The following is a 24,887-nucleotide window of genomic DNA, read 5'->3' as shown; positions in this document are numbered from 1 at the left end:
CAAAGATTCAGGCACATTCTTAACTCTCCCGTGGAAATGAGCAGGACTCGAATGCGTTCCACTTTGGCCAGTTGTACATAATTAGAGTAGCCAGGTAAAAGCTTGCCAGTGCAACTCAGATATATCCTTGAAAGCACAGCTGCCACCCTGACAATGCTACCTTGATTTTGAGGTATTGCTTTATGCTTGGCATGAGCAGCTGCTTTTGGAAAAGGGAGGATGCCATGGAAAGCCCATTGTCCATATGGAACACTCCCCTCTCCATCCCCACAGTTTTTTCAATCCCAGCCAAGCATGCAAAATTGTCCTCCTAATTCATTTTTTTTAAAGATCACATTGAGGTAATATGTCTAACACTCAAAAATGATCAGCCATACCTTTTAACAAATGAGTTCAGCTGGCCGTTAGGTCTGATCGTGGGCAAGTTGTTAGCTCCAAGCACTAGTAGGTGGAGCTGGTAAACCATATGTGCTTCTTTTTCTAGCCCTGTAAGAGGAAAAACTGCTTAAAGTTCATGTGGATAAGACTGGAAGACAATGTTGACAATGTTTCAAAATGCCAGGTGCTGCTAGCAGGGTGACCTTCCATGGTCACAAGGAAATGACCATTTTAAACTTGCAACCCTGCCCACTCTAGGAACACCAGTGACACTTTAATCTTTCTAATGTTAAGGCCAGCTCTGTGTTGGAGAAGATATCAACCAAGGGTTTGGCCATGATGTACAAGGCCACTAGCACTGGTAGATGCCACACACAGAATGCTATGAAAGAGTTATCAGACAGCTGTACTGGTTTTTCCAGTGCCAAGAGAATCTAGAAAACTGGGATAGTGCAAAAGTGTGGGGGAACAAATTCCCTGTGAACTCTCCTAGGACAACATATATGATTATTTATCATTAAAAGAAACAGAAACAGTATTGATAGTTGATGGTAAGCAGGAGGGAAACTTGCCCCCCTTCCAAAAGGCGCTACCAGCTGTTTAACCCCTACTACAGGTGGAGCCTATTTATCCATGTTAGTTCCGTTCAGTGACTCATCGAGATTAACAAAAAACATCTGGGGGGCCGGAATTTGGCAAACACTCCCTGGATTTTTTAAAGCAATCCCCTCAGTTGCTACCGCACCTGCCTCTGTGTGTGCGTGTGAGAGAGATCAAGCTCGAGCAAGCGCTCCTCCTTGCTGCACATGTTCTGGTTACACAGGGTTTTCTGCTCCCCCTTCCCCTCTTCAGCCTCTTTGCTGGCTCAGGGGCTCCAAGAGTGTTACTGTTCCTTCGAAAGGGGAACCTCTTCCATGGCTCCATGGTTATTTCCCTGCCTGTGCCAGTGCAAAAAGAACCTTTTTGCAGTGTTTTGGGCTTCCTGGAAACTGAGAAGCCAGTGCAGGGCAAAGGAGGCAAAGGTGTGTATGACTTTCAGTTCCCCCCACCCCATTCAGGTTGAGACAAATCTGAAGATTAAAAATCTGTGGATAAATAGATTGCACCTGTATTAAACATGAGTTTGGCTGCAATCCTATCCACACTTATATGGGAGTAAGCCCCATTGACAATAATGGGACTTACTTCTGAGTAGACATGCTTAGGATTGGGCTCTTTGACACCCAATATGATATGAGGTTTCTAGGGGACAGAGGGAATGGAGACGTTAAAAGCAAACCTAAGGAAAAGGGAATGAGGCATACACCACATCAGATGATAAACTCGTGTCTAGACTGTATCACTTCAGAATGCAGGTGAACAAATAACATAACTGACCTGTACTCGGAATACAACTACATAGCAAGTTAAAATGTCAGTGAGAAGGTTAGACTAGAGTGCTTACCCCCTCCTGACATGTCAGTTTCCTACATGCAAGGAATCTTCTTGCATAGAGGAGAAATCAAGTATGTGAACCCCCAGCTGCAGCCTGAAATGGTATAGTATGCAGCCTCCTCAGTAAAGTATACTCAGTAATGTAATGTATAGTGTGCAGCCTCCTCCTCCTAGAACTGGGCTAGGGAGAGAGGGACCGAAGACGAGCACAGAGGACCACCCTCTTCAATGAAACCCTGAAGCAGTGAATGTAATTTTTGAGGGGCTTTCAGCAGATGGACTTGGGTATTAAATCGCAAAGTTAAGACATACTTGGTTTTGTCTTTTCTTTCATCTGCTCTTCATACTGGAACCTGTTACACAAGGATGGTGAGACCAGCTTTGCACGCACCAGAAGTTCTCCATTGTGTGGAATCGTGTCTTCTTCAGACTTCTCAGCCTGGACAGATGTTGAGAGCGGGGTACATAAAGAGTTGACAGCATGTAATCGTTCTATACCATTTCTCTCCCCTCATGACTTATTCATACAACAGCTGAGGCAGTTGTGATCATTCTAGCTGTCATGTTATAGATATAACCTTTCCCTGAAGCATCTATAAAATGATTTAGATAGAGGCACTCTGCCTCTGTACACAGAGGTTCTGGCATGGCTAATAGTTGTTGGTAGATCATGTTTTACCTAATTTTTTTGTAAAGCCTACTAAGCTGATGGCCATCATTATAACTTGTGGCAATAAATTTACTGAGGTGATATGAATGCTTAATGTCCAACCCTCTTTGCAATAGAAAAAAATAATTGTCTAAAAATCTCAGGAATTAAAGGATTATGCTGTACACACAGGTATCAGCCAGCTAGCTGAAATTAAGTTCATCAAGAGATGAACAACAGAGATCAAGAGGTGAATAACAAATAAATTTCTGTTATACAGGTTTAAATGTACATTCAGGTCATTTTAAAAATGAAAATGTTGGCAGATCTAAAATAGTGGATACAATATTAGGTTTAATTCACCTTTGCTTTGAGCTGGTACCAGCAGAATGACTGAGTTGAATTGTCCTCAAAGTCCCAACATTCAAATGATATAATCACTTCGCCAAGGAATACTCGACGCCTGAAAGTTCCACAGTGCCACACAGATACATGAAGTTGTTGGGTTTCTAGCTGGGAGTATTCAGTCTTGTACTGTAAAGACAAACAAATGAAAGGTGCAAGATTAATAAACACAGATAAAGTAAAATATGCACATTAACGCATTTCAGGAAAAATAAAACAGGTCTGTATACAGTGTAACAACATGACAGGATGGAAAATAACCCGACATTCTTTCTTCCTACCCATCCCCAAATATTGAATATCCTGGTTTCCTAACGAAGAAAGCAACTGTTTATGAAAAGTTCCCATATGAACCTAACCAACCAGTGAGATGTACTCAAAGGCCCCAGTCAGAGTACCCCCACCTACTGAGGTGGGCTTCATGGCTAACCAAAGAGGAAACCTTTTTAGTGGTGGCACCTTTCTTGTAGAACTTTCTTGCATTTGGCCATTTGTCAGTCTCCCTTGTTCAAGACTTTTTGGGGGGAGAGCTGAAAATGCTGCCTTTAGCTTACAACATAATTTCCTGCTGCTACTGAATTGAACTTTCAGACAGCTTTTATCCTTTTTCATTTCTGTTGTAAAATTCACAATGCTATCCTGTGATCAGATTTCTGATCAGAGTTCCACCTCAGTTGATGAGGGCTCCTCTTCTGGGTCTGTTCTGTTTACAGTCTACTTTTGTTTGTTGAAATATTCATATCTGGCAGCTGCACCAAGAATGCCAGGCAGGCTCTTTGGGAAGCTACAGTATCCAATAGGGTCTCTGGGGCTAGAGAGCTCTAAAGGCAATGAAAAATAGGCCAAAAAGTGGGGAGAACAGAGCATTCATCACCTATGCAGGACAAGAAAAGCAGAAGTTGCTGCATTTCCCTTTCTTCCCAGCTATTAACAACAGAGGAGCACTCCTCTCCTCTTGAGGTTTACACAGTTTGATGAATGTTCTAAATTTCTAAAACATGGTTGAAGGGTGCTCTCAAACTTTATGAAATATACATAAGAGACCTCCTCATGTATATGCAACATGTTCTGAAAGTTTTGCAATCCATTCAAATACAGCTTCCCTATCTATGAAGTGAGGACAGCTGACAATAGTGACATCTCCTAATGCTCTTTAATGTGACCATTGAAATCTTTATGTGAACAGCTCCACCAGGAATGAATAAGACATTAATCGGAATAAAGGAAAGCCTACACAGTGGCTTTTATTGCCTTCTAGCTTAAGTACTGTTCAATCCAACACATGATTCATATATTACTTGGCATGAGACACTTCCTTTAGTTTTTGCATAAAAACACATTTGCTTAGGATGCAACAAGTCTAAGTGGGAGTTGTCCTTTGTAGGATACACAGTCAACGGGTACATATTCTTGTTCTGGACAGGGTGTTTTGGTTTGTTTATGCATTCTAAATAACCTTGGCTACTTCATACTTCAACCAGCATTCTAGTTGTAGGAATTATGGACAACTCCTGTTTTCTTTCCCCTAGCAGTTGTATAGGGCAAAACTGCACCTTTTATTCTGACAGCTTCTGTTAATTCTTAAAGGCTAGACTGATTTTGACATACTGGAAACAAAAACTCCAGTTTAACCATTAACTGAGCCCTCTTGCTCTCTTTCTCTCTTCCACTGCAAATTATGTGATACAGAAGTGCCCTAGAACTAGGTCTCATCGTGGAGATTTTGCTCTGTAAGAAGAGGAGGCAGAAATGTGGATTATAAATATTGTCTCAGTGTACCTTTAATGTTTCCTGGAATTCTGGGTCCACAGTGTTCTTTCTGACAGAGGTTTTCTGTTTATTCTGAAAAGATTTATCAGGCAGCAAGCGAGTCTTGACATACCTTGCAATTAGAAATGGAGGCAAGAGTTAAGAATAGTTAGAAGGAAGGAAGTAAAGCCATGTTGCTGCTAATTCATCTCTGTCACAATTGTTGTTTTTTTCCTCTCTCATGACATTCTGAACCTCTTTGCACTGCCAGTTTATCCTGTGTGGCACATTTTGTCTCAAGGTTCTCACATTTTGTCTCAAGGTTGCATTTCTCTTCCGTGGGTATCAAACGTTATGGGCAGGTCGAAAATGCAATACTTCCCTCTGACCCCATATTTTACTGGTGTTATGATTGCTGTGTGGAATGCAGTTGCATGTTGCACAACCTCTCCCTCTCTTTAAAGTGATCAGTGACACAACTCCCTTCCACCATCTTGCAAGCACTGTTTTGTAAATGTTTCGAGGCTTTTCCCTTTTGGAGATTGTGTGCTCCAAAGAGTACAACTCTAGCACAAAAGTACTATGTCAGCCATAGTTATATTTAAACTGGCGAACACTAGAAAATTGTTACCTCTTCTCCATCAGCCTTTGTATTTTGTGAATACAAAATACATATTTGGTGAATTTTATTTCATTTAATTCTACCCAATTACTTCTACTCAGGGTTATTTCATGCTTGCAAGTTGATCACCTCTTGGTAATCTGCATGTATGAATGTGAAGTCAGTGTGTGTGCAAATAGTCATCACAAATCTTACATTAGACAGAACTTTATGATGTAACACATCACTTCCCATGCCAATCATCAAGTGTTGACAGTTTAGGGCAGTGGTTCTCAAACTCTCTGGGAGCGATCACATTCCACTTCTGCTTTAGCGGGGGCGGGGCACAATCGCTCTGCATGCACTTTCCCTGCTGCGGGGAGCCCTGCCAGAAGTTGCGCCGGGCTCCCCGCTCCCCAGGGAGGCTGCAGGAGGCTTGGGTAAGTTCACCCAAGCCCCTGCAGCCCCCTGAGCAGTGCGATTCTGGGAATTGTGCCACTACCTTCCCCCCGCCTCTAGGCTGCCCCCGCCCCTTAAGGGGGCAGAGACCAGGGCCCTCAGGCTAGGGCATCATGACGCCCCAGTTTGAATAGCACTGGTTTAGGGGCTCAATCCTATTCAACTTTTCAGTGCTGATGCAGCTGCAATGCAGCCCTGAGATAGGGGAACATACATTCCTTTACCTTGTGGAGGCTTCCACAACTGCACCCCATCACAGGATGCAGCGCACACCCCATTGGCACAACTGCATCAGTATTGGAATGTTGGATAGCATTGGGTCCTAGATCATGTATGTACATGAAAATCACTCTGTGTGGTGCAGGAGTTATTTTCTTAGCCTTATAGTATGTGGCACTGGGCTAGTTCTGGCACTGGGCTGGCGCTGAGGCCTAGCTGGAACTTGAAAAATCATTCACTACACTTCAAAGGGTTGGAACCAAAGTTGCATGAACTCAGGAAAATCTTGTGAGGAGGACACAGGGACTGCAGTGAGGAGGAAGAGGGATGGGAAAATTCGACTGGTCAAGCTGAGTTTCACTCACACAACTCTAGATTCCCAAAGAATATGTGCCCAAAAGTGGCAAAATTCATTGTTCTAGCAACATTTTGCATTATAATCTAAATGCTTGGCTTAAATCCTTGCTTTTGTATAGTCACAGAGTTGGAATGGCTGTTGAGGTTCAACCACTACTAGATTAACAGTGCAATCTTATGCATTTATCCTCAGAAGTGTGTTCCACTGAATTCAATGGGACTCTCAGTAAATGCATATAAGGGCGCAGTCCTAACCCCTTATGTCAGTGCTTTCCAGCACTGACATAAGGGCAATGCAGCTCCGAGCTAAGGGAACAAACGTTCCCTTACTCTGAGGAGGCCTCCGTGAGTGACACCCAACTGCAGGATGCAGCACATGTCCCATTGGCACTGCTATGCCAGTGCTGGAAAGCACTGACATAAGGGGTTAAGATTGCAACCTCACAGCCCAATCCTATCCACACTTTCCTGGGAGTAAGCCCTACTGACTATAATGGGAGTTACTTCTGGGTAGACATGCACAGGATTGGGCTCTCAGTCTGTAGCCTAATTCAATGCAATTCAGGCTAAATATTTACAGAAATGTACTTAGGACTAAGCTCCACTGAAATCAATGGGTAAATAGGTATAGGACTGGATCGCATTTTTATCATCTTAAACTATTCTCACAAACATACTTGTTCAGACTAAACTCCCCCTTAAAAATCTTCTTCTCTGGAAATTGGAAGTAAGTTTTATAAATCCTACCTTCTTCTGAAACTATTACAACAGAGTTCAGCCCTCTGCTGGTCAAACAATGCTCATAAGGAAATAAAATTTCCGCAACGTCACCGGTGGCTACCTGGAACTTGGAAGTGAGTAAATTCTTTGCACTAATTTGTAACTCACATTAGACTCTGAATATCAGAGAAATAGTTGATATTTTTCTTGAGAAAGAGTTCTATATAAATTGAAAACTTGCTTGGACATCACAAAAAGTTAGTCCAATAAAATAATAATAGTCACCTTTTTTTTAAAGCTTACCTATTTTGTTCTATGTAGAAAGGGGGTGAACACAGTCTGTATCAAACTACTTCCCTCAGCTACTTCTACTATCTAACACATTCTTCAAGTTTGTATTTTCAGCAATGTTAATTCTTTTATATCCTGAATAACATTATCTTTTATGACGTGTTCCACCAGTTTACCTGGAGCTGAAAACTAGCATATATTTGAATTAAGCATATCATTTCCTAAAGCCCCCATATAACTTTTTAAAATATTGGTATTACATTGACTGCCTTCCTGTTGTCTGAAACAAAGATTTATTTAAAGGACAAATTACCAATTTTTGTTAGAAGATAATTTCCTTAAGAATGCTTGCGTGGATGCCACCTGGACGCAATGACTTCTTAATTTTTAATTCATTTTTATGAATATTTAATTCATCAATATGCTCTAGAACCTCATCCCTTGTCTTTTCTATTTGATCAGATTCTTCCAACTCCCTCAGGCTTCAGTAGGGAGCACAGATGCAAATAATTCACTGAGCTTCTCTGCCCAATCCTCTAGATGAAAACTAAATCCTACCCCCAAGAAGGGAGAACACATCTTGGTAGGGACAAGGAATCAAATCCATCATTGATTTTAATGGAATTTTGAATGCAACTGTTTTGAATGCCCGTTAGGGAGACAAAGCGAGGCACAAATTTGCAAATAAATAAATAGAGTCTGCCTTAGAACTTGAGTAAACTGAAATAAACTTACGGGTTGGATTTTTTCTTTTTTTCCTCTCCATAAGCCAAGTTCTTGCAGGCATTGATGCATACTTCTAAAGTGCTAAATTTGAAGCGGTATCGGATGGCCAATTCTATTTCACCACTAACATCAGCTATCTCAAAGTCGCCAGTCTCAGTGCAAGTGCTGTCAATGCTGCATGAACTACCCTGCAATAAAAGAGCAAATGAAAACAATGTCAAAACTGTCATAAGACAGCGTCACCCTTTATAATGGTTGTATATGGTACTATGTTAGGAGTTGGGAATATAGCAATTACTGCACTTCCTTGAGATTTCCCATATTTCTGGCTTTCTTGTAGAGCAACCTGTGGAAAGTAGCTAGAGAAAGGTCTGTTGTAAAGAAAACTATGCACTATGCAACACCATGAATGGCATCACATGATGACTCTACGAAACAAATGTCACATGAAGCCAAGTATATTCTTGGAGAGCAAAGCATTTGACTGCAAGTAGTGGCAGTGAACTTGTAAGCTTCAAGAATCAATCTGAACAACAGCTACTCACATGTCTTATGCTTGCAGAAAATGTGTCACTTATGGGATTGGACAGAATGACCTCTTCACTGGAATCACTTCTGGAAGCAATTCCAATACTATTTTGTTCTCCACTGATAAGTCGGTGAAGACTTGAAGTATTTTTGACCTGTAAACAAATATAATAATGAGTGTCTATTCATTTGCTTCCTTGCTTTTTTTTATTAGAACAGTTGCCCTAATTCAGGAATTTGTAGCAGGTATTGGAGCTCAATTCATATGTGAGGCCTCCCTGTGGGGGGGGGGGAGGGGAGGGGAGGGGAGGGCCCACCCAGCCTTTCCGAGGGGGACCCCCTTGTGGAGACCTCAGAACAGTTCACCAGAAGAAGGGGGGTTGTGTCACCCAGTTCCCCCTCTTTGGGGTGGCAGCATTTGCCAGTCAGGAGCAGGGGCTGCTAGCAGCAGATCTTCCTGCCTGCTCTTCTAACTCCCAACTGCCTTGTCATCCTTGGCCTCCAGGTTTATGTAGGGCAGACCCCTCCCCTTTGGCCCCTCCCCTTCCCTCACAGGGAGGGTATAAAAGGGCCTGTCTCTGGGACTACCCTTTCCTGGGATTACCACAACTCCTCCCCTTCCTCTCTGTTTCCCTCCCACCTCCTCTCACCTGGAGCTACCATGGTTGTTCCTGAGAGGGTTGGGAAGGCTGCTGCCTCTGCTCTGGTCTCTGCCTTTGGGGGTTGGGCTAGCTCTGCCCACCTGGGTCCTGTAGCTTGGCAGATGACATTGGGAGGTCCAGTTGTGGGCCCCTGACGTAACAGCCAGGTGCTCTGCCTAGCAAGGCAGGTCCCAGCTCGCTGGGTGAGGGAGTGCTCCCCTTTTCCCCCGAGGCAGGGGAGGGGTGACCGCCCAGCAGCTGAATGGCCTGTGTCCTGTCTCCCCCCTCCCTCCTCCAAGGCAGAGGGAGAAGCAGGGGGTTCAGCGCGCCGTGTTCCTCTGCTGCGCTTTGCCACCTACAGGAGTGCCCAGGCAGCCTATGGGGAGGTGGCCCCATGTTCCACCGGCTTCCTCCCTGATTCTCTGGCCCAGAAGCCTTCCTCCTAGGTAAGTTGGGGACTTGTGGGAGGAGGGGAACCCCGACATCATACATGGATCTGGTCCACTCAAAAGGATTGCCCTGTTCAGTGACAGTTCAGGTCGGCATGCACATCCATTTAATGTGTATAGAACTTTCCCACCCACTTAAATAGGGCAGCTGGCTGATGCAACAGCTCCTTGGGTGCACTAAAGTTCACATGGGGCTTTCTCCCAACTTTCCTTCTTTCAGGCACGCCACACCACATATGAAGCTATATAAACTAACAGCAGGGGGGGAGGAGTAAGAACATAATATCATCATGTTGATGTAGTTTCATTCATCGTTTATTCTGGTTGCAGAATTTGATATTTTTATATTGCAGAGCACTGGACCCCCAGGATATGCTTTCTGAACAGTCCCTTAAAATGTGGTGAATGTGTGTATAACCAAATACCTTAGATGTAATATTAATGGCAGTATCAGACTGGCTCCTCCTCTCCAACTCCTGTCCATAATCTGCTGTTAAAAGGCTATTGTCTTCTGTCACATCATTTTGGGATTTTGAGAAGTCTTCAGTGAATAACAAAGAGATGTAAGAGAAGAAAAAGCTACCAAACATATTCCAAATCAATCTAAGTCTTTCAGGGTTTTAGGTTATGAATATAACATAGATCTTCTGAGGGGGAAAAGGCACTATTAATATACTCAAATTTATCCAGATATTTAAGCACAAGCTTAGAATATAGCTAGACTGCACAGAAAATCTCTGCTCTAAAAAAATATGAAAGTACCACAATGAAAAAGTTACAGAATACAAATTAAGATAATTGATAAAATGTTTCACAGATCTTAGCTGCTTTTGAAATATGTTTCTGCTAGTTCTATATCTAAGGATTAATCTGAAAGGGAAAGAATGAATAAAGAGTCAGTTTACATGTGCCAGAGCAGCTAAATTTGCCAGTCAAGTTTGCCACACCAGGAAATGAGGAAAGGCGTTGCATCTTTGTAAATGTGTAGCATGCATGAGCCAGGAAGACACACACATCTTTTTTCACACTATTGTGTGTTCCCCAAAACAAGTACCAGTGTGTGCATGTGTCAAAACTGAGTGCAGCTTAAACTGTAAACTGAGTCTCAGTCACAAGTATTACAGCCTGATCCTATCCCAGGCCAGCTCGGATCGCCTGCCTGCTGCCTGGGAGATGGCCATCACAAACGTGCTGTATGGTACATCACAGCAGCCAGAACAATGGAGGTGCTGGCGGAGAGGCCAGCACAGTGGGCGTTGGGTCTCCACACCAGTTGGAGGAAACCCAGGAGCTGTCAGAGGTAAGTTCCCCGCCAAGCAGCAGGGAGGCATAGCGGGGTGGGGAAAAGGCAGAGGGAAGGTGGCACAGAGGCAAAACTGAACAGGGGAAGATGGAGAGGAGAGCAGTTCAGGCCCAGGAGAGGAGGGGGATGGCAAAAGGGGCTGCTGCTGGATCTTATCTTCTCTCCCATGTCTGGAAACCCTATTCAGATCTGCGCCAGAGATTGAGATGGTTCAGATCCAAGTAGACCCAGAGAAAAGCAAGGAAATTATGAGACTGAGGGCGCAATCCTAACCCCTTATGTCAGTGCTTTCCAGCACTGACATAAGGGCAGTGCAGCTCTGAGGTCAGGGAACAAACATTCCCTACTTTGAGGAGGCCTCCATAAGTGACACCCAACTGCAGGATGCAGCACATGACCCATTGGCACCACTATGCCAGTGCTAGAAAGCGCTGATATAAGGGGTTAGGATTGCGCCATAAACAAAAGTCATGTTAACATCTCCAGTGGCATCACTAGGCCACACCGTGTGACATACACAGGGTGGGTGACACCCCTACTAGTCAAAAAATTTTTAATCTTGGTATTATTGAATAATGTCATCATATATCATTAAATGTATAATTTAATGAGTAACACAATGAAACAAACCATGTTGAAATATCTCTGCTCTATCAAAAGTTATAGCCAAAAAACCAGTGGGGCAGGGCAATGGTGCATCACCATGCATAGGCATTGCTGTGCCCACTGAATGGGAGGAGGTCCATCATGGGGGTGACATGCTGGCCTTCTGCACTGGGTGACGCAAACCCCAGTGACATGACTAATCATCTCTCTTCATAATAACAATATTTATTCATTGCTTAGAGAAAAAGGATCATGGAATGTACACACACACAGAGAAGCTCCATCAAATCTCTTGCAGGAAATGCAACATGACTGTCTAGCTGTTAGGTACATTTTGTGCTCATAAAGAGGACTAAACTGTGGCGCGCGCACACACACACACACACACACACAGGGGAGGTGCAGTGGAAAGGAGAAGGGGAGAAGGAAATGACAACTAGAACTAGGTGCCACCTGCATATTGGTGAAACCACATCCAAAGTCCCCCTGAGGTTTCACATAGATGCTAAACAGAATCAAGCTATAGATTCTGGTTTACTGTGTTTGCAAACTTTGTTTAGAATAAGCCAGGTCACTCTGTCTGGGCATCACAACAAATCTTAGATTATTCTAAGTCAGGATCAGATATAGAACCATCCCTCACCTTCTGAGCAACAGGGAAGGAAGGAGTGCACACTCCCTGGGCTCAGAGATGTCAAGCAAAACCAGGATTCAGTCCTGGCTACATGTGACATTTGAAACAGGCTGTAATCTCAACAGGATCTAGCTCAGGGAAACTGGTTCTGCCAGTTTGCAGGACAGCCTGACTGAACACAAGAAATTTCTCCTCAATCCAGCTTTATGTTTAAAAAATTGATTGGGGTTTTATTCTTCCTACAAATAAAGTGCTGAATTAACTTCAGCATAAGAATGCAACAGTAAAAAAAATAAAAATAGGCAGACAATCAGTGCCAATTTAGGCATAAGTTAAACAAGCTACAACTTAGGGCCTCACAATCCACAGGGACCTCAATAAAAGTTCAGATATTTTTGGTGGGAGGCTTTTAAAATTTTATGTGTGGTGAATATGCAGTCTGCGCTGAGGACTGCCTTCCTCTCTTTCCCTTTAAAGTCAGTGTCCTGCAGCCAGTGTCAACACGGTTTCGGACTGTGCCAACTAAACCAGTGGCGGGGGGGAGAGGGTTGTGCCGCCGCCACCCCCAAGTGCCCAAGCCCCCTCCAGGTGCCCCACTATATAGCTTAGGCCTCGTCAAGTCTTAATCCTGCACTACAGACAGTCCACCAGAATCATGGGGTAGAGGGGAGAAGCACAACCACAGGCTAAATCCATGGAGGAAAAGAAAACAAGCATGTCTGTCATTTGCATTTAAAAGGTAATGGGAAAGTTGGGTTTAAGATGTCAAAGAAGAAAAGATCACAATGACTCCTGCTTGAAGTTTATCTATTTACACAAGGCTTCATCTCTTACTTTGACAGTATATCATCCATGAAGTGTTGAGGCTCTGAAGCCAAAATAGAAGTGATGAAGCACTCTCCTCTGCTCTCTACCAAAGGGCCTAACTCAGGGCCCAATCCTAAACTGGATCAGTACCAGCACTGAGTACCAAAAGTATATCGTACCGCTGAGTACGGATGCCATAAATGTGTCATAAAACACGTTTATGGCACCCATGAGCAGGGAGTGCTAGCTCTGGGCCCAGCGCTGGATGGAGAGGGATGCACCACCACTGTAGTAGTAGTAGCAACTTCATTGTCATTGTGCTACAGCACAATGAAATTTATGCACCTTTGAGATACAAGCGTCAATATACACTACAATTCCAACAATCACACTCGACACACTCACCCACACACTGTAGGCAACATGCATCATAATATAAAAACAGTATAACAGACCATAATGCCCAGGAGCATGGTAACAACTATATCGCCTTATTCAATGTAATTATGGCTGTGGGATAAAAACTGATCAGGAGTCGTGTGGTGCTGCTCTAATAGTTCTGTATCTGTATTCCCTGGGGGTAAATGCAATTGCTGGGTGGCAGTGCGGCCTCTGGGGAGCAGGGGGAGGATGGAATGAGGGCAGAGTGAGGGGAGGAACCTGGCGGGAGTGGGGTGAGATCAGTGGAGTTCTGCTCTGCTGTATCCTGAACACCGTGTGGGGCTGAAAAGCCCGACATGGAGTTTCTCAAGTTTGTACCAGCAAAATAGCAGCCTTGGAAAGCCCTATTGCAGGGCTTGGGGTTTTCCCCATACGAAGTGGAAAAAAGTCACCTTCCCCTGAGGAGACCTCTGGCTCCTTCCCAGTGCCTGCTAGATACAAAGGTAGTCGCTTTGGCGCCACTGCTCCAGCAGGCACCGGGAAGCTCAGGTTTGGGCTGTCATTCTCTTGAGCTGCATTGGGACAAACTGAAACATGTCATTCCCAGTTTTAGAGAAGCAAAGTCCTTAAAAACACTTACTTTTTATATGCGTAGCAAAAGACAGAAATATGTTTTCAAAAGACCTATGGAAACCTTTAACTGTGCCAAATTCCTGCAAAACAAGGTGGTGGTGGGGGGAAATAACATGATAAGGAGTTAGGTTATCAAGGCTTCTTATGTCACATGCCCTTAGAAACCACCCGTGAAGCACGTGTGCAAAACTGCAAAAGAGCTATCATTCTGGTAGTCAGGTACTAACGGGCAGATATTTTGGCATAGATAGAATTGTTAACTGATTGAAAAAGAATGGAGAACTCATTCTAATTCTTTGCATCTATCAAGGCACACATTTGCTGTAATTCTATTACAAATAAAAGCAAACATACCTGGATGATGGTTATAATTTTTGTTTTTATTGATAGAAATAACAGGGGCAGGGAGGCTGTGGAAGGGGGTGGATCCACTGCTGATGGTACATGCTGGATCCTATCCCCTCGTGATCAACCTCCCTGCCCCTTTCTCTCCTCGAACTTGCACCAGCTAAAGAACTGGCACAGGTCTGAGGAGACCCATTGTGGAGCAGGAGGTTTATGGAGGGGTAAGGGGATTTAAATTCCCTTCCCCCTTCGAAGCCTCCCAATCCACAACCACCACCACCATCACCCCGCTGGATACAGTTCAGCGTGGCTGCATCAGTAAGGGGGGAGAAAGGATAGGATTGGACTCAAAAAAAGGACATCTGCATGGCTGAGGTCTTGAAACGAAACAAGCTGTGAATTTACAAACATAGAAAGCTACCTTAGACTGAGTTAGACCATTGGTTTATGTATTGTTTATTTCAGCTGGTAGTGGCTTGCCAGGATCTCAGAAAGAGGTTTTTCCAATCTCTTGCTACCTGGTCTGGAGATGCCAGAGCCTTCAACATGTGTAGCACAGTGCACTATAATTCCTCCTGTGAACGTTTCACACTGAAGGCCTGTCGTGACCAAGCAAACACCTACAGAAATATAGCTAGAGTCATTCATGATATTTTACCCTATTTGTTAACCGAGTTGGGAATCTGTGCCCACTAACTGACAGCCAAACTAGATAAGAGGGCTGCAGTATAGATTCACAGGTTTAAACTTCTATCTGCTGTGTGTGTCCGTGTGTGTGTCCATGTCCATCCATCCGTCTGCCTGGTATAAGGAACAAAACAGGTATGTTGGTGAGGATACTGGAACTCTTTCCATCTACTGCCGACTTCCTACAAGCAATCTCTTCAAGTACTTTTCTCCCAGCCATCCTCACTTCCTTTACTGCAGTTGCAGGAAAAGCAATGTCAGGTGGCAGACTGAAGGGAGAAGAGCTATGCTGAGCAGGTAGAAAGGTTCTGCACTCCTCATATGGGCACCTCTTCGCTCTGTGAATCAGATCTCGCACCCACTGCTTTCTACATGACTGTAGCAAACTGAGGTTAAACACTTAGATCTGCTGTGATCAAGTCTAACTTGGCCCTGAAAAGGGAAATGAAACCCAGCAATAGCAAAAGCTGAATGGATAGTCAGCTGGAAGACAGACATATACATTACCGTTGTCTGAGCTCCATCTCTTCCACCAGTTGGAGAGGGAGTTGGAGGAACCACAGAAATGTCACTGAAAATTTAAAGTGAAAACAATGTAAATAAAATGATTTTAGCAATTTTCACTATTATTATTATTAAGAATATTTACATACTGCTTTTCAACCAAAAGTCACTTACACTGGGGTTTACAAAGCAAAATAAATAGTTCCCTGCCTCTAGAGGGCTCGGGATCCTAAAAAAAAAAAATGTTGAAAAGACACCAACAACAGCCATTGGAAAAGACACTATGCTGAGGTGAAAGATCATTCCCTTTCCACCTTTTTAAAAATCTATATAGCATTTGATTCTAAAAATGTGCCCATCATCATTCTGAAGATTGTTCAACACTGTTCACAAGAAAAACAATAAAGGATCCCATGTATCATAAAATAAACTCCAAAAGCAATCAAAACAGAGCAGTTGTAAAATATTGAGACTGCAAGTCCCTCAGGATAAGGACTTGTCCTCTCATTCTGCACTATATAGCACAACGTGCATGGATGGCACTAAATAAATAAATATTAGACACCAGATACTAATCTGAAGTGGAAAGAAGTCTTCAGCTGATGTCTACAAGATGTCTAACGAGAGAGCACAGAAGTCTCTCCAAGGGAAGGATGTTCATAATTGAAATGTCACAACTCTGTAGGCCCCACACCAGATCACTCTCTCCTAACTTCCCAAACAGACCAGATCTAAGGCAGGACTACCAAACCCAATCGACTTCTTGTCAACCTATTGAGGTAAATTAGATTCTCTTTGCTTAGATGTAAGCATAACGTAACCTTAGAGCAGGCAAAACAAATAGATTCAGTTATCCATTTTTCCAGAAACCAGTCTTTACTTACGCTTAGCTTCCCCAGTAATGGTAGCCAGAGACTTGTGAAACAGGAATTCAGCCATGGAGGTTTGGAGTATTTGTCACTGTTTCCCTTCCCCCCCCCAAAGTATGCTGCCCACCTTATGCTGATCCTGTGAAGTGTGTTTGAACTACCAGTAGTCAGCATGGTGAACAATGCACCTAACATCTGCATTCTGGGTGTCCATCATGCTGTCATGACAGCATGCCAAACACACACAAAAGCACAATTCTTGAAGAAAACCAATATTTAGGTTGATCCAAGGTATACCTAAGCCCTACTAAGCAAGCATATATCTGGCTACGACAATTGTTTGTGAAAAAGATAATGTCGCATGCACTGGCATTCCTGGATGGGGGGGGGGGGGCAATAAATTTTTCAGGCACCTGAAAGCATGTGTAAAGCAGACCCTTCCCCTTGTCTTCGGAGCCAGATCCCTCCCCTTTGCTTTTGCAGCCACAAATGGCTCTGAAGATGAGGGGGAGGGGCAGGTGTTCGGGCACCTGAAAAACTTAGTGTTTTGCTCGCCCCATCAGGAACACAAGTGGTCACATGGATTTCATTTCATAAACTGAGTGGAATTTAGCATACAAATAATACTCAAATACAGCTAAACTTAGCAACTATCACAGCAATCAAGATTTTGTTCAATTTAAGAACTAGAGCATGCTGGTAGTTAAGAGGAAAGCACAGAAAAAGGTACACAGTTGGAAGCCTTAAAAAAAACACTTTTTTTTCTTATACATGAAATCCAATTATGTCAATGTAACAAATATTTAACCATTCAGAAACTTTAAAAGAAATGCAACATTTTTCTATGTTTTAAATTAATATTTAGCACAAGTAACGGTAGAAAAAGGAATGTCCAGGTATTTCGATGGCAACATGAAAGCATATTCTGCTATATTTACCATTGACTACAGGCCTAATTAGATGGCACGCGTATGCTGAGAAGTGGCCTTCCCATATTAAAGCTTAACTTAAACATACCATGAGTATTCTCTCCAAAACATATTTGCCCGCTGTCACAAACCAACCTTGGAATTTATGTTTAACCTTTACCATTTCAATAGAGGTATAAACGTGAAAAGGCTATTGAGCAAGAATGTACATTTTCAGTACAAACAACTTAAATCTGTTTATGACCTTACTTTAGCAAGCACAACAGTTCACAGAATGAGGCTTAAGGCTACGTGCTAATGTGAATTCTCAACTTGTGGCCTAACCAGTGACTCCCTATCCAATTACAGTGTGAGCCCTATAGTTTCCACTGGCCATAGGACTCCAGTATGGAGGCACATGAATAACATCAAAATGACCTCAGTCAGGGAAACATATAGACCAGTGTTTCTCAAACTGGGGGGTTGGGACTCACTAGTAGGTTGGAGCCAGTTTCAGGTGGGTCCCCATTCATTTCAATATTTTATTTTTAATATCTCAGACTTGATGCTACCCTGGTATGTGACTGCATTTGGGGAAATGTTACAGACCTGCACTTTTAACAAGCTACTATGTATATTCTTTTAACGATAGTCAATGGGACTTACTCCTGGGTAAGTGTAGGTAGGATTGCAGCCTAGGATTGTTAAAAATTTTCCTGCTTGATGAGGTCACTTCTGGTCATGACATCACCTCCGCTAGATCCCGACAGATACTTATTCTGGTCCTAAGTGGGTCCTAGTGCTAAATATGTTAAAACCACTGATACAAAGCAATTATATCAAGACACAGATTAATAGTAGAAGACATTAAAGACAAGGAGATAGGGAACTTCCGAAGGGGATACCATTAGGGCAGCAGCCCTTACAATGTAATACTGTAAGCAACCGCTGTGCCAGCCTAGGGTGTCACAAACTTGCCATAAAGCATGTTGTGACACCTGAAGATTAAGCAGCCCCAGCAGGAAGGCCTGCGCCATACCACCAGCACTGAATCCCAAAGGAGCACCTGACAGAAGAGGTAAGTTCCCACCAGGCAGTGAGAGGTAGGTGGATGGCAGGAGAGGGTAGAATGGAGTGGGGTGTAACTGGGTGGGGGAGAATGAGCAAGGGTAGATCAGGCCTGGGAGGGGAGGCAGGATTGGTGGCAGCAGTGTTTGCCATATTCTATTCCCCCTCCAGGCTTGAAAGCCCAACATGGGGCTTCTCAGACTTGCACCAGTTATTTTGCTTGTGCAGATACAAGTAATCCCAAACTGTAAACTATGGCTTTACCCTGAAGAGACTGACCCCCTGCTCCTTCCCAACACTAGATACAGGGGCTGTGTGGCCCCACTGCACCAGCTCAGGTTAGGATTGGGCTGTAAGTCATTCCATTTTTGCAGCAACAGCACCAAAATAATTTTAAAACTCAGATTGTTGTGTTAAAATCTTGTTATGCTCTGGCTGAAAGCTCCAAGCTTACTTTGCACTGCACAATAAACTCCTTGTACTGCACTGACTTTTCTAGGACAAGCTAATCTTCAAGTCTTACCTTAGGTCTTGATAAGATTCCAGGAGCTTTGCACCAGCAGTTTCACATCCACCTAAGAAGTAATAAAAGAAAAAATCAAGGACATTTGTTAGCAATAAAACTGCACTTACATGTTCTTTTTGTCAAAGTGTTAGTGCTACACTTCTGTTTTGCCTGCCCTTAGAAGTTCTGCAAATGTTTTGTGATCAATCAAAAGACATTTTTCTTCCTGGTTTTAGTTAAAAGAACAATGAATGCTAGGTGCTTATATTACACTTGAAAAATTCAGCGGTTAAGGCAGTGCAATCAAATCAATGCAGTAAGCCTCTTTTTATACAAATAGAAATATAAATAAATAACTTCCCATCATATAAATAATGATAATAAAAGAAATCATTCGACTTATCAAGCTTTGGCCTGAAAAGCAACAAAGAGACAAGAAATCCATGTGATTCAAATGATCAATCACATGCAATAAATTATGACTGGCACATAGCAAAGAAGCAATTGCATCAATTATTAACAGAAGGAATCCAGTCTGCCAGTGCAGCTACTTACAAGGTTAATAATCTTGCCTCAGATAAATTATTAGCTAAAATAATACAGCAGGCGATGCTTACATTGAAGTAATCAACTGAAGCAGCTCTAATAATGGTTTTCTCATCATTACCGGCAACCCAATCCAATGTCAGGCTGCACAGCCCTTTACAACAGCAGAACACATTTCTGCTATCATAAAAGCGACATGGTGGCATCCTGTGTACACTGCATGCTGCCATTTTGCAAACAGCAGCGGTAATGGAGCCACAGAGGCCACCTCTGGCAGTGAAAGTAAGTTAGCAGCAGGGGCAAGGAGTGGGAGAACAGGACAAACAGGGAGGAACAGGGGAGTTTCTGGACAGGGAGGGGTAAGCAGGTGACAGAAAGGGAGGAGGAGGGGTGGATCTTGGCAGCATTGGCATTCACCAGATAGATCCTAACCCCGTTCCCTATCCCCTCACCCTTAAACTCCTTGGACTTACAGCAGAAAAATAGCTGGTGGAGATTCAAAGAGACTAATTGGAGCAGCAGAGGCTTGCCCTGGGGTAAGGGAATGAAATTTCCATTTCCTTGAAGATGCCTCTCAACTGCCTCACCCCACAGGATACAGTTCAGACTCCATTAGCACAACTGAATTGGGCTAATGGAGTGTGGATTGGGCTGTAGCTTTCATGTCATGCTGTGTCATGAAGAGAGGGATGTGGCTGTGTATTGCAAAAGAGTCCTGTTGTCAGAACATCATTGCTCCAGATTCACTAACCTACATAGTTATCTCAAGAGAACATCAAATCATAACAAATCAAAAATTGCATCAACTGTGCCAACATAGCGTGCAACAACAGAATAGTACGAAGATTGTAGGAGGCTAGGGGCCCAATCCTATCCAACTTTCCAGCACCAATGCAGCCACAATGCAGCCCCAAGGTAAGGGAACAAATATTTCCATATCTTGAGGAGGCCTCTGTGACAGCCTCTCTGCTACAGGATGCAGTGCATGCCCCATTGACACAGTTGCACCAGCACTGGAAAACTGGATAGGATTTGGCCCTAGGTAAGGGACATAAGGGACATATTAAGGGTCTCAATTTGTTTTGTCACTTTACTAAAGAAATTCATTTTAAATACTCAATCAATTGGTTAAAGACCAATCAATTAGTTGATTAGTCAACTAACATTTTTAAATTTGACAGCTCCAGTTTCTGTGGTTTGTTGCTGTGCAAGCTAGCTCAAAATTTTGGGTTGCCCATGGAACACATACGGTGGACTGCTTCTTTAAGAGGCAATTAACCAAGAACAATATTTGCAATGTTGTTTCATTATTGTTTTCCCTTAGCCTACTAATATACTCCTGCTTCAAGAGGTCACAAAATAGGTAAATTGATTTCTTTAGCTGTTATCCTGCACACTGCAAGGTTGGTTATATTCCACTGACTTTAATCAGATTTAAGCAGCCTAGCTATGTGCAGGGTTGCAGTTTTTAAATGAACCAGTTTCTACATGCTTTAATATTCAAGTTACTACTCAAATTTCATCAATATTCAAGTTATCTAATTCACCAATAGAAATACTTTCACTTTTATTTTTATTACACTCTCCAGATTGTTAGCCAAAGGAAATAGAATTTTGCAGTGTTATACAGCCATACATTAATATACTAGAAGAGGCATTATTTAGTTCAATTTTATTTCACATTATTTCTTCCTAAGCAGGTAAAACATAAAGTAGAAATCAGCATTTATCTTGCATTCAGTTCAACATCATACAACAGTCTGCTACGGTATTTTTAATAACTACCTTCATTTGGGAATTTCTTCGCCCGCTCTTCAAAGAACCACTCGCCTGCTTTCACTTTAACATCTCTGCAAAACAAGCAATAAACATTACAGATGCACTATTATTACACGTATACACTCCAAATACACGTAGTTCCAAAGAATTTTCACAACCACATGCAGGTTCAGTAGAAAAAAATCAATTCCATGAGAATTATAAAGAGCAAATGAACCTCAACTACAGCATAACCACAGCTATGTGAATCGTACAGTTCAAGTGCGAAAAATCTACAGAATGTGGTACTGGGCATATTGTAGCTTTCATTTATATTTTTAAAAAAGGTCTCCAGTCTTTAGGGATATGAATGCATAGACCAGTGGTTCCCAAACTTTTTTGACTGCTAGCTCCCTTGACCTACTGGGCCATTGGCCATGGCTCCCCATTAGAGCCACAATCTACATTGTATAGGGTGGTGGGTTTTTCCATGAGGATTTTGCAGCTCCCCGTGGCCCCCTGGGGAGCCCAGGTTCACAGTTTGGGAACCAATGGCATAGACTATGGTTAGTTTTAAGGCAGAATGAGAAGTCAGGGTTTGAAGCCGGTTTTCAATCCCTATGTAACACTGTATTTTGAATAGATGTAACACTGAACGAGGGGCCCCCAACCTTGTATGTCTGGTGCCACAGGATTCTGAGAACAACAACAACAACAACAGTATTTATATACCGCTTTTCAACAAAAAGTTCACAAAGCGGTTTACAGAGAAAATCAAATATCTAATGGCTCCCTGTCCCAAAAGGGCTCACAATCTAAAAAGGGATAGAGAGTGCCACAAAGAGAAAAAGTAGTCAGCAAGTACGTTAGGGCTCAGCACAAAAATGGTTGCTGATGGGAGAGGCACCCATTCAGACACATGAACAACTTTCTATACCTGTTGCCACCCACTGTTACTTCAGCACTTCGTTGCCTCATCACCACCACAGTGACCTCATCTCATCATGGTCTCCTTGTCTCCATATGCCCCGCTTGATGTTCAGCTCTTTGAAGAGCTGATTAGCTCAATGCATGCTACTGTTTCAAGAGGGAGGAAGTGAGAGCAAGTGGAGAGAGGGAGATGCTCTACCTTCCACTCTCCTCTGCTCGCCATATTTTTTTCACAATAAAAGTCAATGGAGCACGCACGGTGAAGGTTAGGTGGTGACAGTAACAGCAGGTGGACTGAAATGTACCACTAGATACCTTCACAGACACTACATTTGTTAAAGTTGAATAGGGAGGGGCACTGACTGCATGCAGAAAAGAAGGCTAGTGTGAACCTGCAAGGTGCATCCCAATCTCTTGACATTGGGAAATGTTACATCCGCTCTGGGTCATTGAGGGCACAGTCCTAACCAGGTCTACTCAGAAGTAAGTCCTATTTTGTTCAGTGGGGCTTACTTTCAGGAAAGTCTGGTTAGGATTGCAGCCTGAGTCTTTTTTATCTATCTAAAATTGTATTCCTTTGTACAGTATTATCTATATATTAGATACATACAGTATTATCTAAGTTCAGTTATTTCAGTGAAGCAATGTGGCTTCCATGACAGATTTGTGCTGGGAGGGGAAGACCACATAACAGTAACAAGATTTAGATAACCACAGTGGCATAATTTTAAAACACCAAGCTGAAATGATGGCAAGCACTCAATATGTCTAACTGCAGTTACTCGCTGTTCTCGCCATCAAGACAAGTGGCCTGGTCACAAATCACATACGACTTGGGATTGTTATTGTTTGATTGCATCACTTCAGAGCGCAGGTGGGGCTGGAAAACTAGATGTCAGGGAGGAGGATTTTAGCCTGGCTTAATCCATTTTCTATCTAGAGCAGCGATTTTCAACCTTTTTCATCTCACAGCATACCGACAAGCCACTAAAATTGTCAAGGCATGCCATTGGTTTTTTGACAATTGACAAGGCACATCGCACTGACAGCAGGAGCTTGTATCCCCCAGTGGCCCTAGTAACAAATGATCCTCCCCCAAACTCCCATGACACACCTGCAGACCATCCACGGCACACCAGTGTGCCACGGCACAGTGGTTGAAAATGACTGATCTAGAGAAAACTGCTTGATGTATTGTAGAGGAATATTCAACCAGGTGACCCCCTCCCCGGCATTCCGAAATGCTTTAGTTCAAAAACAGGTTTGCCTCCTCAGCTGGCAATAAAGACCAGCCTGCAAAGTTCTGGGCCCCCTCATTGGCCTCTGGTGCGTGTGCATGCACACACAAAGCAATAGCCCTACGGGGGGCTTGAACATTCCTTTTTCCGGATCATCAGGGCACTTTAAACAAAGTCCTGTAGAAAAGTGCTCACGCATTAGCATAGCAGACAGTGCATCTCCACAGGCAGGGATTCAGCATGATGCGACAGTCAGAACACACTTGGTGGCTGCAGCCATGGCACACAGCACCTCGATTCAACAGCACTCCAAGAGACTTCCAACAGCGAGCACATGACCTCTCCCGATATTCATGGTTTCCACTTTTTGCTCCTTTCCAGCGAAGTTGATACAGCTGCACTTTCAATTTCCTGTGCCCGGCCAGGAAAAATAAAAACATGCAGCCAGGTTCAGCAGGTGGAATTGCAAGAACATAAATGTTTCTGAATTAAAGTATTGACATGACAGTCTCTGACTAAGAAAGTGCTTGAAATCACTTTTGTGAACAATATATAAAAGGACAAGCAGTAAAACCTGAGTACAGACGTCAACCAATAATTTCTTGTTCCTTGGTTCCTATACAATGCAAAGTTATGCTGAAGAGACTGACTGACTGACTAAGGGCACACAATCCTAAGCAGGTCTACTCAGAAGTAAATCCTATTGTGTTCAATGGGACTTACTCCCAGGAAAGTGAGGTTAGGATTGCAGCCTAAAGTATTTTGAAAACATTTACCAGAGAGTTTTCCTACCATATTTAAACACTACAATTGAGACGTAAACTGATTTGAAGAACATCCGGGCGAAATCAAGACTACAAAAGACAGAGGCAGAGTGGGGGGATTGAACAAGTTGGATCCTATGGATTGGCCTTTGACAGTGATAAGGAAGTTCAATATATGTATGAAGAATAAGAATTGCAGCAATCTTTTTCATAAGAATTGTCATGACCAATGCATTCAAGAAGGTGCTTCCTGCAAAACATTTCATCTGCAATTTCATCACCAGGGTAGGCCAGTTAAGAGAATGTACAAATAACTGATGAAAAGGGAGACACACACACACACACAGGAAGAAACAATGGCGCACCCTATTCCAAAATGGTAACATACCCGATTCTTTCTTCGTCCACCATTCTCAACATCTGATCACGGTGCAGGACTTTCAAAACAATCTCTCGCTCTAGTCCCTTCAGGAAGCTGAGGTTAAATTCCTGAGACATTTTCACTCCTGATTCTCACTGCTTCTAAGACAATCTTGATTTTTTTTACAATACCCTTCCCCAAAATGAGAGATGTTTCTGATATCTAAAGGCAGGTATCAGCAAACAAAAGATCAACAAGTCCTTTAACTGCCTGTGTCCTTCTTTCACCAGTGGTACGTTTGCATTACATCATACTCTTGATGAAGGATGAAAAGAGCCTTTTCCAATAAGCCATCTTTTCCACAGCTTCTCAAACTGATGAATGCACTTTCTTTGCAGGATATGGTAGTGTGCTGTTTCATATAAACAAAAAGA

General features: G+C 43.0%; 1 protein-coding gene across 1 annotated transcript in view; it reads right to left on the bottom strand.

Moving 5' to 3' along the window:
* Window positions 1-24,590, bottom strand: part of SYTL3 (synaptotagmin like 3) — a 30,214-nt gene extending 5,624 nt beyond the window's left edge. Inside the window, exons 1-14 of the mRNA XM_066611334.1 lie at window positions 24,481-24,590; window positions 23,524-23,739; window positions 21,188-21,252; window positions 18,875-18,926; window positions 15,510-15,573; window positions 13,978-14,050; window positions 10,032-10,147; window positions 8,534-8,671; window positions 7,998-8,176; window positions 4,646-4,748; window positions 2,825-2,995; window positions 2,121-2,251; window positions 1,388-1,410; window positions 378-441 (exon numbers count right to left, since the gene is read on the bottom strand). Coding sequence (XP_066467431.1) covers window positions 378-441; window positions 1,388-1,410; window positions 2,121-2,251; window positions 2,825-2,995; window positions 4,646-4,748; window positions 7,998-8,176; window positions 8,534-8,671; window positions 10,032-10,147; window positions 13,978-14,050; window positions 15,510-15,573; window positions 18,875-18,926; window positions 21,188-21,252; window positions 23,524-23,739; window positions 24,481-24,590 — 1,505 coding nt within the window. The remainder of the gene's footprint in view (window positions 1-377; window positions 442-1,387; window positions 1,411-2,120; window positions 2,252-2,824; window positions 2,996-4,645; window positions 4,749-7,997; window positions 8,177-8,533; window positions 8,672-10,031; window positions 10,148-13,977; window positions 14,051-15,509; window positions 15,574-18,874; window positions 18,927-21,187; window positions 21,253-23,523; window positions 23,740-24,480) is intronic.
* Window positions 24,591-24,887: the final 297 nt, after the last annotated feature.

The sequence above is a fragment of the Tiliqua scincoides genome, chromosome 1 (genome assembly GCF_035046505.1).
Source record: "Tiliqua scincoides isolate rTilSci1 chromosome 1, rTilSci1.hap2, whole genome shotgun sequence".
NCBI lineage: Eukaryota > Metazoa > Chordata > Lepidosauria > Squamata > Scincidae > Tiliqua > Tiliqua scincoides.
The sequence above is the reverse complement of the archived record's forward strand: the minus strand, read 5'-3'. Positions and strand labels throughout refer to the sequence as shown.